This window comes from Caloenas nicobarica, chromosome 2, assembly GCF_036013445.1.
Source record: "Caloenas nicobarica isolate bCalNic1 chromosome 2, bCalNic1.hap1, whole genome shotgun sequence".
Lineage (NCBI taxonomy): Eukaryota > Metazoa > Chordata > Aves > Columbiformes > Columbidae > Caloenas > Caloenas nicobarica.
Genome location: NC_088246.1, coordinates 20,276,965 through 20,295,654, shown reverse-complemented (window position 1 = coordinate 20,295,654; position 18,690 = coordinate 20,276,965). Strand labels below are relative to the sequence as shown.

Sequence of the window (18,690 nt, the reverse complement as noted above, 5' to 3'; positions counted from 1 at the left end):
GAAAGATAAAAGTAACAGCAAGAGAAAACTGACAACTGGGAAGTCATGAAGCTTCGGAATCCAATAGTGGTAGATGATTAAATAGGTTATGCAAAAATAAAATTATTTTAGTAAAAATTTTAGGTCCAGCTAAAAATGGAAGGAAGTATTTCTCCACAGGCTTGAAAACAACTAAGGAGTAAGCAAATCTGCAGCACAGAGGAATCAAACAAATGACGGCAGGAATTTCTTTCACTGTTTTGACACTGAAGTCAATGTGTTGCCCTAACTCCACTCCAAACACACCATTCTTCTCATCCCAGTCTTCCAAGCAAGGCAGATTTTCAAGTTAGGAGACCAAGTTAGAACATTTCTTCTGTCATATTTTCAAGCCAGTATATTTTAATAAAGTTTACCAGAAGATAATTACACTAACTGCCACTAATAACCTTTACTGCTAAGCAGAAAGAACTCTAATAATAGGCTTAAGTAAAATTGTTAGGACTTTTCTGTAAGTCAAATAAAATGCCCAAAGTACATAAGTAGTTCCATAATCAAAAGATTCTACATCTGGATATTAAGAAGCAAAGGTTTCTTCTTTCTTTTTCCTTTGCCGCCTTTTTTTTTTTTTTAATAGAGAACAATCTATTCTTGCAAGCAAAACGTTATTAACTGCAATTAAGAGAAAGAACCAAGCTCCATATAACCTGACAGCATTATGTTCTACTAATTTCTAGTGAACAAGAGTAGTATTTATATGAGAAACCATAGAGAGCTTTCATACATTTTAGTCAACAACATCCTATTAGAACAACATTTCCAGTATCATTACACAAATTATATTGAACATCAATATAATCTTTTCCATTATGTCTGCCTGACAATTAATACTTCTCTAGACTTAATGATATATGAATATTGTGGTGGTATACATACAATATTACATTTTCTTAAGAGGCAAGCAAATGAATCAACATTTAAAGTATATAACAACATAAAAGATTTTGAACATACCTTCTTTTTTTGTGTTTTGTTCCTGCCTCCCAACCAATCATCCATCTGTTCCTCGATCTCTTCAATTGAAGCTCCATGATCATACGATGGTACATATGCACTTGACTTCAAAACTGTGTATACAGGAAACTCTGGTTTTGGTTTCTTGACTTTAGGCTTCTTTTCCTCTATAAAAAAGTAAAAAAGAAGAAGAAAAAATAATGCTACTAATACTGCAGAGAAATATAATTCAGAAGCAGGCTTACCTCCTCAACTCTTAATGTTATATTAAAATTTCCACTGAGGAAGGGGCTTCAATTTCTTTTTAAAAAGAGAATTCAGAGTTTTGCATAATAATTTTATTTTTATGAAAAGTAAATAGCAATGCACCTACTTAGCTCCTCTTCTATCTGAACTATGCCTTAAAGAGCCAAATTAGGAGCCCCTCAAAAACACAATTAGGTCTTGTCACTGCTACACCACCTGGCAATTTAGATTAGTTCAGGCAAAAGCACAGGGAGTTGTTAAAAGATTTTGAAAGTCCAGCTGGCTTCAAAGAAACTGGCAAAGGTAGAAAGGTGAGTTTTAGACTATTTTGTATTGCTGTATGGTCAGCTGTGCTGCATAAAAGCTTCTGAGTGAATAGATAGCTTCTTTGTTCTCAGATTTCTGTAACTACAAATAGCTCTGTTCTAGCACTTAGGATTTAGGAAAATTTAAACGTTGGACCTAATTTCTCAAACTGATCACCGTTTTCTGCTCTTTCTGTTCTTCAAATGGTATTAAACGTGAACAGCAAACTTATGGGACGGGAAGGAGGAACAGCAACAACCTAAACCCCAGCAACTGAAGACATATAGATATGTCATCTATATAAGATCTCAAAAGAAAGATTTAAGATCGATTGAAAATTGCCAGAACTTTAGGGAAGACAAGAGGATGACGATCAGAAAAGCCTGAACACTCAAAAAGCATCCAGAAACCTCAGGTATACCAAGTGGGACTCTTGGTTTTTCCTCATAGTTTTAAAAATATGCTGTATCCACAGTAACTGGATGCTCCTAAGGATCCTGCTAAACCGAGAGCTGATCTTTGACTGCAGCCCAAAGAGGAAAGTTCTACTCCACCTCCATCTTTCCACTCTCCAATGTGTGCTTATGTGCTCTTCTCTCTTCTATTTGTGCTTTGACAGTCATTCAATCACTTAGAAAACATTCAGTTCACTAATTTAGTAGAAAATTACTCCTTTACACTCAAGTGAAAAGAAAGAATCCAAGTCTTTTAAAGGTCGTGGGCAAGGAAAAGGAGAACGAGCACTTCTCAGCAGCAGTGGGCCGTCAGATCAGCTCCTCTGCCTGTGCAGTTATGCCCTAATACTTTTCTGAGCACCAGAGAAGAAAACATCTGTTTTTCATTAAAACATTATAAAAAAAAAAAAAAGTCCTGAAGAGGATAGAAGGACTGTTCCCTGCAGACTGATGCAGAATGCCTTCTCTTAAGGCTATATGTACAGGAACAGAACAATTAAAAGACTCAACGGACTTGACAAACTCCTAGGAACTGAATACTTCAGAAAAGCATAAATGGAGAGAGAACTGTTTCATAGCAACTTTCAGAAGTCCAAAAAGACCAGGAAATCCATACAGATGTTGAAAACTAACAGAATGATTGACAATCTTTTAAACTTCTAAACGTATATTGTTCAGAGACCTCTTTTAGTGAAAAATCTCTAACTTTGTTTGTAATGGTCAAATTACTCTCAATAAATGAAATATTAAACAAAGACTTGTATCCGTATTTTTTAAAGCATCCTTCTATAGGTATGCATAGTAAATATGATTAAATTACACATGCTCCCCTAAAACCAAAACAAAGCCCAAACACCTTAACCAGCATATCTCTTATTGTTGAGATGTTATTAAAGACAATACTGTTCCAAAATTATTTCTCTCTATTTCAAAAGGTAATTTTATGACCAAACCACATTTATTAATCATTACCTCATTTTTCTCCAAAGTTGCCATATGTAACAGCTTCTGTAGTCAGAGTGAAGACTTGCAAGGATAAGTAACAATGGCTTCACCACCTATTTACTGCAAACACATGTACTGGGCAAAAATATTCTAGGAAGCTACCTTAAATGACAATTTCCATTATGGCATTTCAGTTCTGCAAAATAATCAAGCACACTGCATGTGTTCACTTGGAATTATTTAACAGTGGAGACACACTGAGACAGTTGGATTTTCCTGTATCTTGCACCCCACCAGCTACTGTTTGCTAATTTTCCGTCTCAAAACATGCAATTAGAGCCTGAATGCATCTAACTAACATTTAAGAATTAAGAACCTTGCCTGCAAATAGGTCATCTAGGCTCTTTCTGTAGTTTTAGAACTAATTCTGTAACAGTATTTCCAGAAGGCACTGCACCCCACTTTAAAATGAGGTATCAAAGACATTGTCTAGGCTTTATTCAGGCAGTTAAGTGAGAGATGAAGACCTAACATAGATAAGACACCTTGCGGTTTGCTGACTATCAAAGGAACGAGAAATTCCACCTAGAGAACATGACTGTACAATCTCAAACAAGCACTCAACCAGAATTAAAAAACCTGTCTCTACCGTCTCCCGTGCACATACAAAAAGATGAAGGAAGGAGCTCAGCATATCCCTTACATACCACAATGGCTGTCATATTAAATTAAAAAAATAGAATTAAGTCACAGAACCTTTGACATAGGGCTCCCAATAACCCGTTGAGAACAGTTTCACCTCAGAATTTTCGAAAGCCACCTCTTAGAATACAAAAGCACATAAAAGTTGTTTAACAGTAACTTCACAAAGGATTTTAGATAGGGGAAGTTCAGAAGTTATGTTCAGAGGTAATGATGCCTCAACTGAAGGCAGCCAAGTACCGTCGTTCTTTCAGGTGAAGATGGAGAAAGCGATACAGATCACTGAAACTATTTCCCCCAAACAACAGAAATCCTCTTTCCAGGTTATCTTTTCATTATCAGCAATTCAATCGGCAGTTCAAAAGACACTTCCAGCCTGACCTGGTGTTTTCCCCTGAAGAGAATAAAGATCGGGTTTTCCAAATAGTAGATGATGCCCAGACAGCCGAGTCCTACATCTGCTAAAGCTTGACAGTCAGGCACGAAGCTGGTGCTGCTGTCACCACCACAATCTGGAGCAAGGATGTGTTTGATGGTGCTGACAACTGCAGCTGTGATTCAGAGTTCAGAAACACAAGTCTTGTCTTAATACTTAAGTGTCATCTTCTAATGGTGCTGGGTTTAGAAGATGTGGCCATCTACTATAACAAAACAGGCTTAAAAATGTATTTTTCTCCTTCAGTCTCAGATATTGTTTTAATATTGTTGCATATAAACCTAACTAAAATGCAGGAAAAACATGTAGAAAAATATTTCAGATGTTCCTCCCAGTTTAGTGCCAGCCTACTCACTGCCCACTGGAGACACGATCAGACCACTGTGCCCCATGCAGGCACCAATAGCCAGCGGACCTTAACTTTGACCCAAGTTACTGATGCTCACACAACTAAATGCAGTGGAGAGAAACAGTCTCCGTGACACCAGAGCCTGCCTTCAAGCTCAACTGGGTAAATGGACGAGCTTAATCTTGCTACTATTTTCTGGGAACATTACGGATTTCATTTGCCAAATTACAGTGTAGTAACTTTCGTAGTTTATTAAATAGAATAAAACCAGATAACAGCAGAAATGGATAATCAGAGATAGTAAGCACCATGGAAATTGTTTGATACCTACCGAAGTGCAAAGTGACTAGTATTTTACATGAGTTATGACTTCTACAGAGTTCTAGTCCTTCTGTAGCAGAAGAAATTTTATCAGTTGCTGAATTTATACTGCAAGGATACCAATTTTTCTATGAGTATTTTCCACCTTTAGAACTACCAAGTTATTTCCCAGAAGACTAAATTTGATTGTGTATCTAACAGCTTTGAGTTTAAAAAAAAAAAAAAAGAGAGATATAACTTGTCCCCTATGTTTGAAGAGCATATAGGCACACCCATAACTGGGACCCCTAGACTTTAACACGTAACAATTAGCTAACTCTGAACAGTACAATACTTTACATTTCTAAAGGCCTCCAAAACTATTCCAGTACTGGCTACACATTTTACAAGTTTATGGTGCCATGATCCAGATTTTGAAGTTTGATGAATTACTTGTACATAAGCAGATACTTTGACCTACCTCATTAGTCCTTCCACCTTGTTACTACATTAATCAGTTGCAGAAATAATAGTATCTGGCTAATGGTTATTTGCTTTAAGATATATCAGCTGTCATTTTTAGAAGATAAGGAACCAGAGAGCATTTTGGATCAAGAGCCATGTAATAAAATAGTGGTGCTTTTTCCATAATAAATATCAGAGGTCCTGCCAGTTGATGTAAATGTAAAGAATGAAGAGAATTTTTCACAGAAAAAAAATAACCACTTTCTATAGAGAGAATCAAAACAAAAACAAGTGCTGAACTTCTGCAAAAAAGTATAACACATCAAGCTGGAGCACCCTCTCTCTGCAAGGCTTCTAAGATTTAAGCATGAACAAGAATTCACAGAATTCACAGAAAATATGGTCAAAAAAAGACAGTGAGGTCTTGAAAAATCACAGAATTAAAAGGGACAGACTGACTGGTATCTCATGCATTGATAAGCAAGAAATACAATCACATGCAGAGGTACATTGCAAACATCTTTTTGGCAAGTCAGTAAGATGCTGCACTTTTTTTTTTTTTCCAATGCTGTTCCCTTACTTATGTAACTATGAAAGATAAACAAAGCATTTACAGCATTAAAATTTGTTTAAAACATGGCAGAAAAAAACTTACTTGCATGTACAGCAACACAGTCAGAAGACAAGAGACTCAAAAGTTTGGAAAAATAAGGTTTTTACAGTCCATTGAAAAAATTGAGCAAATGATATTCAATATTAACGCAAGTATGGGGCAAACACTCATATACTTTTAAAAAAACCCCAAACACTTCTGTACTCATAATAAAGCCAATGGGATTATATGAATGCATCACAAGTTGGAGACAGATATATACATTTGCTGTACTGAGACCTAGAAGCAAGGGCTTTTTTGAGTAAACTGACTAGAAACATACTCAGTGATGAATATATCCTCAACTACAAAAAAATTCTCACATGCTGTAGGGTTTGATGTCTTTCATTTTTTTTCTCTGAGTATCTACCCACCCCAAAACTTCCTCTTCCCCCAAAATCCCTCATCCCCATAATATGAAAGAGTTAGAAATAAAACTTCAATACCTGAAAGCTAATTTGCCTTCCAACGAACACATAATGAAACACACACGCCTCTTTCAAATGAACCTTGTGACATTGTATATTAGTGCAATATTTTTCATAAAATCTGAAGGAAGTTTTGCAGGGCAAGGCATATATGGCCTAGTTAAAACAACTGGAAAAAACACATGAGCTTGCAAGTTCCCAATCCTTCCAGCAGGTCTGCCAAAATAGTCAGTGAAACAGATGATACTTAGTTTGCCATAATTAGGCTTCAGAAGTAACAATTAAGTGATCAGAACTTTCATACCCATGCTGACCAAAAAAGCATACGCTATATGAATTTTCTCTGAACGTGCCTGTCAGCAAATCATTACTGCATTTTGGCAGGGATCAATGCTGAACACAGTATCTAAGATATTTATCAATTATTTGGAAGTAAATGTAAAGACACCTTCAGTATAGTGCTAGACTACATAAAAATTGGGTCAAAATGGTTTATAGTGAAGAGGAAAGTACAGGAACAAGTAGGAACATGGACTGGCTGGTAGTCTGGGACCAATAAAATCAAAAGCATTTTTGAGAATTACTCAGTTAAGGAACTTATGCCACATCTGCACTGTGTGCCAGGAACCTTTGATGTAAGAACCTGCAGTTATGGCAGACAAACGATATGAAATGAGCTATGAGTGCAACGGGAACTAATGTAACCTATGATTCTGTTAAACAGAACAGCAATTATAGAAAAAAATGTGATTTTATAATCAGAAGATGACAAACATTAGAACACTACATACAAACCCAGGGTCCAATACTTACAGCTACATTGGAAAACTAGAGTACAGAAAATCCAGAGGCTAAAGAAATGCTTTACAAAAAGAAAACCTCCAGATAAATTTTTTTTTTTTTTTTAAAGCACAGAAAAATGCTAATAATGAACAACTGAAAGCTAAAGCTAGAAAAATCCATATTGAAATTCAGTTATAACTAAACAACAGTAAAATTAATTGTGTGAACAAACTGTGGAAACCAGAAAGGATCTCAGGGTTTTCTGATCAATATTTTCTCTTGCATAAAAAGATGCTAAAGCTAAAGTGCATCACTGGTACAAGTCAAACAAGACGAGCCATGAGAATCAGTATTTTTCACTGATGTCTTCTACCTCTAAGTCTCATGAAACAATATAAAAAGCTACCCAAACAGCTACTCCATGCTGTCTGGAAAGGGAGAGCCACCAAGCCTAACAAAACAATCAAATGTATTCAAGGTTTCACTACTGGTCTGGATTTTTCACCACAGGCACTTAGTCAAGACACGTCTTACTATAAAGCCTTACAGAGATAGAAATACCGCTATAGATACCATCATAAAACCCCAGTACAGAAAGGCAGCTTGGAATGCAGCCGTGGGGCTGGTAACTTTGTATTTCAGTTAAAGCTTGAATGATGGGGGTGAGGAAAACAATCAAAACAACTAAGTACCTTTCGACATGGTTTATAACTAGAAACAAAACAGTTTCTTGCCATGGACTGTTCCAGACACCTTGTACATCAGGGCAAGAAGTCTGGATACACAATGCAAATATGTTCGGTAACTGGGATGCCAGCGAAGAGTTCACTTGCAATAGGTGTTACTTCTTTCAAAAGGCATATTTTGAATATAAATTTAAGTGTTCATACGGAAGGTCAGGAAAAACATAAGAAGAACAGAAAGTACGAGAACTACCAAGGCTAAGTATAAAGAATGAGAAATAGATGCATTTTCCCCCACAATGGATGTGGTTGAAAGAAGTATTCCATGCAAGAAAAGGAACAGTAGAACTGCTAGAATTTGTCTTGACAACTACTCAAACCTGGCAATTTAAGTTTAAAAACTGGCAGTCATCTGTCCTGACAATGTATACCTAAGTCTTCTCAGTTTAATGACTACTCAGTTCAGCTACTATATATTCTTTTTTACATCCTATGACTATGAAGAACAGGGCTATTTATTGTTACAGAATCATTCCCTGATGCAGGAATTACACACATGTGTGACACTACAGGAGAGGGAGAAGTTAGAGAGTTTATTAATTAAAGCACTTTCAAGGGCATTAAAAAATATAAGGCAAATCATTTCTATTTTTCTACATAAAACACTCAGTTATCTGTAATTCCATACAAAACCACATTTCCTAAAAACATAAGGTCTGTATTGTAAGTTGCTATGTTTTTTGTAAAGTAAAGTTGTAAAGTTGCTATATTTTACTAAGATAGTAATGACAGTTTTGAATGGCTCAAGAAGTGACAAGAAACACTGCAAAACTGCCAGAAAACTGAATCAAAATTGTGCATAATACTGACTTACCAAGAAAGTACTTTTTCACACTCCTTACCAAATATAGCACTTTAATAACATCTCAATACTGTCCTCTCTTTCCTACTTTGCAAATTATATTTTCCTCCTCCAGTACCCTTCTCTGGTTTAATTCAAGCCACCTACAGAATATTGCACTATTTCAGCAGGAAAACAGACAGACATGGGGGTAAACTAGCAATTAGGTCATGAAAAAACAAGCACTGCAAACCAGCTATTGCTAATCTGCATGAGATACATTTACTCAATTAGATAGATGGAACTGTTATTAAGAACTCACATTCCATGGATGGTCTCTAAAATTAAGAAGAAATGGGACAAACAAAATGCACGTTTGGTGACTGACAACCTTTCTATGCTAATTGTGAAGTGACAATGCAGAAGAACAATATAATGAAATAAACACATTTAAGAGATGCTTTGCAGGCAAGCTTCCGGAAAAAAATTATATATTTTTTTTTTGCCTACACTAACATAGACGCATGTCTTGTTCTTCTCTTGAGAGCCTTATTTCTTTTTAAAAAAGTTAACTGACAGCTCATTCTGCTGCCCAGCAATAGCACTGCTATGGCTGACCAAATTAAATCCGTGCCAGATTTCAACCTCTGCTATTTCCAGGTGGTGACTCTCAATCCTGCCAGCAGGTCTGCCATGGGAGGGCAGGATGCCAACCAGTGAGACTGGTGAGCACACGAGTGACGTTGGGTCAGCTGGCAGACATGGGGCCACACACCAGGTCACAGCTGGGAGCGTGACAGGGGACAGGGTGGTGCTTCTGTGAGGTGGAGGCGACCAGCAGGGAGGTGTGCCAAACCCACACCTCTCACCTGCGGGCACTGCTGCTGGAGACAACAAAAAAAAGTGACTCTCACACGACACCTGGCAGAGGAGAAATCTTCAAGAGTTCACATGTGGTCGGTCTTTCAGTAGAAACACAGGAACATGCACACTACAATTTTCATGACTTTACACTTTCATTTGCACTTCTGTTTTAAAAAAACCAGTCCTTTTAAAACAGTAGTTCACAGATTTCAGTGAAAAATGAATGCCAGCTATTTTGAACAAAGGCAATACGTTGCTATCTGACAATTTAACAAGTTTTTAATAACCCGAGTCAAGACCCTTTTCAAGGGCCCATTTTGTGGTAGGTATCTCAAACATAATGGCAGGCCTCCCTAACAAGCATTAAATGCACTATTTTGCTAGATTTGGCCTGGGTCCATGATGCTCACTGAGGTGCTGAATGTTATCCATTTTCTCAAAATAGATTCAGCTACAGATAAGTTAGAAATTATAACTGAAACTGGATCTCTTTGCTGATTTTACAAAATTAAGCTATTTTGTAAATATAAATAACGCAGCTGTATTTTAAGTGTCTAAAGGCTTATGCATACTCAAAGATAGTAAATTATTATAGGTCACTCAATGCACTTGTCAGAATAAAGGAACTTAAAAGCATGCACTTAAGTACAGTAAATATAGCAAGCACACACATACAAATACAGACAAAAAACTTTTAAAATTGTCTTAAGAAGAGGGTAGGTTTAATAATTGGCAAAAGCAAATAAGTGAAAGAAAAAACCCAAAAAGTCACCTATAATTATTCTGAATGCTTTATAAAGAGAAATGTTAATTGCCTTCTCTGGTCTTTTGTAAGAATGTAAAGACTTTAAGGCATTTATTTCAACAATAGCATGAATCCATCTCTGAAGGCTGCATCCATGCATTTGGAAATACAATTTATGTTCAATTTATGTAATAAAAATTGACTCAATATGCACAAAAGAATTATTAAACATATTATTTAAAACAAATATTTATAGACAATGAGAATACAAGAACGCTCAAAATACAAGAGGTCACTTCTGGAAATGTATACTTCGAGATCTATACATTTGAGATTTCCCTCTCTTGTAAAGCAACATTTCTAGCAAAGTATGCTTTTGTTGCTACCAGCAGCCTACTGCAAAATTAGTCACAATTTAAGAGCTTATTTAAATTCAACAGCAGTACAGAAATATATAAAGCACATATTTTAGAAGATCATAAAAATGTTTGCTCACATACATCCTGTGTAGTAGGTAAATCATATTACATCTTTGTTTATTAAGACAGTGGTAAAAACTCACTCTGAAGTGTTTCAAGTTCAGCCTTAGCCAGGGCATCTTCTTTCGCCTTCATTTTTGTTTCTTTATATTCTACATATAATTGTCTGGCATCCTTTAAGAAAATGTTGCAATGGCATTAGCATCCTTATACAAACAAGTTATTGCAATGGCTCTGTTTTAAGTTGTCAATTAACCTCACAAAAAAAATTAAGGTTCATTCGTTTCCTTGAGTTACAGTATAGAAAGTATTTGTTTAGAATGTAGAACTTTTGTGTAATAAAGGTTCAAATGTAATAGTGTTGATATTATAGACTATGATGCTCACTGAGAACCTGAAAAGCAAAACATTTAGAAAAACATTTCTGATCACTGCCTACAGCTTTGCAAGAGGCCATGTACCCACTTTGCTCACATTAGCAATCTGGAAGTTGAAGGAAAAAATAAGTTTTTAATTAGTGTGTGCAGGAGCAAACAAAGGCAATTGCTAGGCAGCAGTTGTCTTATAGTGAACTCGTTACGGTAACACTAACTGCTTGTTCCAAAATCCAACTTGTTCCACGCCCTCTCCCCCTTTTTTTAAAACCAACTTCTACATAGCTATTCAAATGTTGAAATTATGTAACTTTTTTCTGCAAAGATTAGATTCTAATCTGAAATCTATCTGACAAATTTACACATAAAACTAAAGCCCTGTCACAAATCTCACAATAAATTACACATTTCTAATCTCAGGTGAATTACTAATTACAGATTTGCACTGCAATCTTTCCAATATTAACAACCAGATTGCTGAAGTAAGACGTATGGAGAGTTTTCTTACTCTCACCATTTTAAGAGATTTCTATATGCATTTTAAAACAAAGCAATGAATCTAAAATAGAAATGCTGAAATACACAAATACACAAATTATTATTTATCATTTCCAAGCATGCAGAACAGCTACTGTATTAAATCAAAATTATAGTATGAGATAAACTTAACTTTCGTTCTTTATAGCCAAAAATAATTGTATTGCTGTCATTATGTTAACAGTTTGACTTTTTACATACAAAGGGTTATTTAAATTTTAATGTAGAATGTATTGTAAAATATCAGTAAATATTTTTATAATTTCAACTATAATTCTATACATTTGAACAAAACCTGGTGTCATTAAATAAGAAATAAGACATCTTAATAAATTTTGAAAATAAAAACTGAGGCAAGCAGTCATTATTGCTGCATCTAGCAGTAGAAGTAATCCAAAAACATTGCTTTCTGCAAAGATACTACAACACAAGAGTTGTTCTTCACATTATTCTGGCATCTGCCCCTTCAAATACACTTGAGGGAGGTGGGACAACACCAAGCTGAGTCATAAACCTGCTCTGAGCACAACTTTGTAATGTTTTGGAGACATGTCTCTGATCCAGATCAGCACGCCTGAAGAATAACTCTGACAAATTCTCAGAAAAGATCAGTAAAGTTTCATCTCCTTCCAAAATCCCTTTTCTTCCTCTCTATTTGTCTTTATATTTGGACACAGGAAATGGGAAGTTCCATTTATCTGACAGGTTTACGTAGGAGATCATGGAGCACAGATGAAATTTTAAAGGCTTTACATAATTTTTGCTGCTGGAATGTAGCCGATGAGAGCACCACATGTGCTTACAGTTTTGGTTTTGGAGACCGAGAAGGCAGTGGTTTGGGTGGTTTTAGTAGAAATGGGGCTAAAAACCATGTGTAGGAAAAGGAGAACTACCATTACCAGCAGATACGAGGGTTTCCAGGAAACATATTCTGTGTCTATGTTATAATGTTGAATGACAAAAATCAGGATCGGCATTGGTTTTCGGTTTACCTGAAATATGAATTCCCTACCACATATGGAAACTTTCTTTGCACTCTCCAGATTTGGACTATTTGCATCATTAAGAAACAGAAACAGCCATCACTGTAATGGTTAACTTCTGCTATAAGTTTGAGGCATTTGGGTTGCGTGGCATATGCAGGACTCAGACATACTGATATCCAAAAAATGCTTTTGTTTAAGGCTATGGTTTCAAAATGGCTACAATTAACCACCATTTAAATTTAACCCATTTGACACTGAAAGCCAATATTTGATGCTAAATTCTGGTGTAAAATCCATTATTGCTTGTGGGATCTCCAGACAGCAGGCACTAGGGGGTAACTGTCAATCTCTCCAGCATGTCAATCACTGAACAATTGGAAATGTGGCTCAGATGAAAATGAGACGCAATAGCTGAACAACAAAGAAAACTAGTCAGAAGCACATAAATGAAATTTAGCAGTATTCTTGCTTTATAGATATAAAACGGATTACCACTGAAAAAGGAATAATATCCAGGTAACAAAGGCAACGTTAGTCTTTTATCTTATTAATCACAGTTTATTACGGCTGATACCATAATCACTAAAAAAGGAGAAACTGCACATTTTGAAGCACACATAAAAATGTATACATATAAGGCAAAGGAAAAAAGAACCAAAAAACCTAATCAAAATGGATTTTTAAGATTTGAAAAACAAATACTTCCCACAAAAGCATAAGAAATGGCTCTACAGGTTGTAAAGAAAAATTAAGAGACATACCTGAGTAAAGATTTTAGCCACAGACACAAACTATGTGGGTACTAGCCCTTATTTGTCAAAATGAAAGAAACACTGGAAAATAGTTTAAAATAGGAAGTCTTTGAAGAAATAACTTCTATTTTAACACAAACAAGCACATTTCAGTTTACTCCTCATTAGTTTTCAATAGCATCCATGTAAACAAGAATATTAGTTTTCAAGCATATTCAGTTTTGGTAGTAAGAATATTTCAAAACAGATTTATGTTCAGATTTTTTACTTTTCCAAAGGGATACATTTAAGCAGTCATTTTGCCTCAATATGAACATTTTAGGGCCCTAAAAACAATGGCAATATAGATACAGCCTTTTCCAATCCAATCTAATGTTCTTTCCCAAGATTCAGTAATGATTTTTCTTTTAGAGGATCTTTTCCCAAACAGCTAAAAACATGTGCAACATCAGAATTTTATACCTGATGTATCCTTTACCTTCCATAAGTAATAAACATAAGAAAAGCAACATTTTTGTCCTTCTGGGGGTAGAAGACGACAGAGGAAAGAGACACACAAGCACAAATCTTGCAACTGCTCTAACTAAAAGCTCCAGCTTACCTAATCAAAAGTATTTTGTTCTCATTTGGAGGAATTTGAGAAGTTTTCAAAAAATAATATCAACACAAATACATTACTTTTCTTCATCATCACAGCAGTAATATGTATGTAGTTAACAACAACAAAAAAAAGAAACCTAATATACGCTCATTTATTATACTAAGATTTCAAACAGACACTTTCCAAAAAGGAACAGAATGAAAAATGAGTGTAGTAGAAACGTAAAATTCTGTTGTTAGTATTTCCAAATAATATTTCAACTGCCACATATAGGAAGCTCCTGTGATTACCCTCATACTTAACCGAAAATTCCAAAACGTGTTGCAGAAGCAAAAACATTTGACAAACACTTCATTAACGTATTTTCAATATTTTAACCACAATTAAGAACTAAGAATATTGAAAAATTATTGTTTCAGTTCCTCTTTACATCAGCATCATCTCATGTCAATAAATTTGAGATTGCCAAGACAAAGCTGCACTTGAGTTATGCAGAAATAAAGAAATTCTTGATACTCCAGTATCAATCCCTTTTAAGGGATTTTTTATATTTGTTTGGAGGTTTGGGTTGAGGTTTTTTTGTGAGGTTTTGAGGTTTTATGTTTTATTTCAGTTCATTTGTTTGTTGATTCTAAATCAACACATACAGTATTTATTCAAACTGTACTGATTCTGGAATGAAAACCTTCAGTTCTGAGTAAGACTCAGCCACTATGGCCTCTCCTGGACTTCTGGATAGGGTGATGAGGTTATGTTGGTTTGTTTGCCTTGTGGGTTTTTTTCCCCTCCAGTTAATTTTCCTGGCTTTCTGGTCTACCTCAGAAAGACTAGAGGAGAAATAAAGTAAACTTTGGAAACAACTTGCTGTATTGGCTATATATGAATCTTCGTTACAGATTTTGTGATAGAATCGGCTCCACATTTTACTTCTCTAGGTGAGGGTCTGATGCAAACAAAATGCAACACCTCAAAATTTACAGTTAACTGGAAACTTTGCCACAAGCATATTTAAAATCAGTATAGTGAAATAATTTTTTTGCATTGTTATTACATCAATCTATAGACTTAAATAGAAATAATTGGATGAAGTTGTAGAACTATTTTTTTCTCTTTTTGAGTATAGCATTCTTGTACAGCTTGTACAAAAAACAGAGAGAGAAAAAGGAGTAAAATTAAAATTCCCGCAACATCTGACCTTCAATTTGCTATTTCCATGCAACAAAAACGCCAGCCGTTATACCACAGCAAAACCACTCTTTTGATGGGTTTATAAATTAGTCATACCAATGTGTTATGGTAAGAAACAATGTTTAAAGAAATGTTAAACATTATGATTTGTATTTCTCTTTGGCATTTTTACTTGTTTACTCAAAGGCAAACTAGTAAATAAACACGGAATTTCCTTACTTTTTCCTTTATAATCAGAAAATAATGCTTTGACCTCGGAATAATACCAGGCATAGCTTGAAGCGTGGGCATCCCACACCGGTGAAACAACAGCAGCCAGGAGGGACAACCAAGGCCGATGCTGCTAGGCGTCCTGGCACCCAGTGACACCCCTGCAGCCTCACATCCCAACAGAACAGCCCCGTTAAACGAGAGCCAGCGGCGCCTTGGGCACACGAGCTACTCTGGAGCTCCGCTCCTCTAATGTGCGTGCTGGGATATGCAGATCGACAGCAAGTGCTTCGAAGGAGCTGAACAAAATTGGCTGCCACAGAACAACGGGCAATTAAAGACAAATTTCTTTAATGTCTTACGTTTACTTGAAACTTTTACTGCGCAGGAAAGCACATTTCATCTCCAGAGGTTCAGACAGTACCCAGCTAGACACAAATTATTTTCGCTCAGTTGCATACACCCAGAATACTTGTTTTACTATCCACTCTCCTCTGACCTGCTTCTAAGCTTCTAATTGACCTCAGGGTCAAGAGCTTCATCCCTACTTTGGTTCTCCGGCAGCTGTGAAATAGCAAGAAGCAGAGCAAATGGGCAATCACTTGTGCCACACATCCTGCAATTGCTGGGTCCCCACAACTGACATCAACATTGGTGCTGTACAGTAAGTCGAAACATGTGAAAACCCTGTAAAGCTGGGAAATAAGGAGATATTTAACCTTACCGACTTGAATAAATCCCTTCAAAAAATATTTTCTAAGGCATACATTATTAAATGCAATAAATTGTATTTTAATCTCATACAATGATTTTATATAAAGTCATATGTGAAGACAAAAACAAGCCACACGAATGTTTGCTGACCTAATCAAATCTTGCTTAGAAGCTAACTTTGCCAAAGGAGATGCCCTGCTGGCAAAGCCTCTCGAGTTTAATGACACATTGCCAATCCGTTTAAGGCCAAAGCTGAACCATTTCTAAACAGGTGTTGAAATGTAATCATGGATTAAAAGAAAACCTGAGGAAAAAATGCCAAGAAATTAAACACCTCTGGGTCACTAGTTTGAATCTATTCCAGACTACTAAATCAGCTACAGTAATTACCATCTGGTAGTCTACATAAAAATAAATTACTGGCCTTTTTGTTTTAATTCACTTCATGCTACACAAAGGTCTTTATAAACAACAGTTTCGATTGCAATTGAAGGCTTTGTTGATAATCTAACTAGGTTATACCCAGTGCAACTACGTACTGGGCTTGAACCGCCCTCTCATTACTGGTGAGGCACCAGAAGTTCTGCCAACTGTTCACTGCTCAGGTGTATGAGCTACATCTACGTTATTATAGACAGAAAGTAACAGGAAACTTTATTTTCTTAAGAATCCATTTCTGTCTGAAACAAAAATGTCTTGTGCTTCGTTAGACTGAGGACAACAGGAAGTTTATAATTTAATTAATAAAAACATTCCCTTGTGCTGACTGGCATTGGTGAGGTTGGTGTAAAAGAAAAGACATTCATTGCTAAGCTCCACCACATTAAGGTGGAGGAAAAGTAGTTGACAGGAACACTATCGAACACTCCTATCTTCACTTTTCTGAAAGAGAAATTTTGTGAAGAAAAATTAACAACATTTTTAAGAAAGACTACTTTTCCTAAGTTGTATGTCTGCGCATCCAAAGAAAACACTCTAGTCAGCTGTTTTGGGAATAAACTGCAATTTACATATGACTGTTCTCCCACAAAAGAAAAGTATACCTAACACCACTGTCTATTCTGTATTGCACTCACCATTTGAACTGAAATTCTTGTACACTGTATTTAGCTGGTTTATTTCTTTGTAAGAACAATTTTCAGTTCCAATAAGCATTTTGAGTTTTGTTTCCTTTCTTCTTCATCTTTTATTTTTTAAATATATAGCCTTCTTTCAGGTCATACTCATGAAAGAGTAAACTATAAATGACCTTAGAAAAAATTTGCATTCTTTTTCTATCTTTTTCTTGAGCCTACATTATAAGAATTAAACTTGGTAATAGTCAATGTAATTTACACTCCATTTAATGTTTCTTTCACACCACAGATATTTGATTTATGATACATTTTACATATTCTTTTCCCTTTGCTTCTTCAAAGAAGCTTAAAGATGCTGTTTATACCCCCAAATTTAACTAAACTAAATGCGTGGATATAAAAATCTTTATAATCTCTCTCAAAATACAATTGTCAACAGTTTAAAAAAACCCAATCATTTTTTAGTTTCTCTCATCCTCCTCTCACCCGTTTTTTCTTCCCGTTTCTTGACATAAAATGCAGACTACGATAAAATGGCATAGGCCACCACAAGGGCGTACAAACAAAGCATTTTTCTTCAGTAAAGGCCCACCTTAATTATTTTAAGTGCCTCCTTCTGAAATCTGGCATTTTGAAGGAGGAGGGGAAGTAGGAGAAAGACACTCAATTGGATAAATGAGAGCCAGGCATGGGCAGAAGCTCAGCAACCTGAATCCTGAGACAGAGCTGTTGTAAATAGAATATTCACACTAACTAATGGTGTGTGGGGGGAGATGGATGGCAGGTAAAAGGAATCAATACAAGTGGCAAAAATTTTAAATTGACCTCTCCTGATGGTTTTTGGTTTGTTCTTTTTTCTGCTGTTGGTTTGGTTTTGTGGGTGTGGGGTTTGTTTTTTGGTTTGTTTTGGTTTTTTTGGTTTTAATAAAGTTTTCTTTGAGGAGGAACTTGTGTACACAGGCAAGTGGTTTTGTTTTTGTCATGTGAGGAAGCAATTCAGCTACTTCAATGATAGGGCTTTGAAAAACCTAGTGGCAGAAGCAACATTTAATTAAAAGTATTGCTAACTCTTACCCTTTTCTGTCCCAAACGTAGCTCATTTAAATATGGATGCATTTTTAGAAGTTAATCTACAATTGCACTAGTAACAAATGAATGACAGCCAACTTTGAAAATAACTTATTGGCTCTGAAATGACTGAAGAAATCATTTACATTGACTCATTAAACAACTCAAATCTATAGCAGCCATTCTTATGTCAACACCTTGTTAAATAATCTGCATGTGTAACTAGCACATGTAACACTATCCAGTATCTGTAGGCTCTTATCTTCCAGATAAACTGCCCCAGTGATTCTACTCATACTGAAAGCCTGAAATACTCTGAAATCTCAAGCCTATGTTAGTGTACTATTGAAGAGGAAAGCATTTATATTCGAAACAGGATCTCTGTACCAGGGTATAATCATGTAAGTATAGCTACTTTTTTGCTATATGTTGGTAATTGCAACTAAGGCAGAACTTGTTAAAACCTTAAATATAACTCAAAAAGAGCCCAGACATCTCTCTGTCCAACTAGC

The 18,690-nt window shown here is 35.8% G+C and overlaps 1 protein-coding gene across 1 annotated transcript in view; it reads right to left on the bottom strand.

Annotated features, from left to right (window-relative positions):
• The window catches only part of DNAJC1 (DnaJ heat shock protein family (Hsp40) member C1), a 107,841-nt gene that overhangs the window by 37,639 nt on the left and 51,512 nt on the right, over positions 1-18,690 (bottom strand). The window contains exons 7-8 of the mRNA XM_065628847.1: positions 10,756-10,846; positions 994-1,160 (exon numbers count right to left, since the gene is read on the bottom strand). Of these exons, the coding sequence (XP_065484919.1) occupies positions 994-1,160; positions 10,756-10,846 (258 nt within the window). The remainder of the gene's footprint in view (positions 1-993; positions 1,161-10,755; positions 10,847-18,690) is intronic.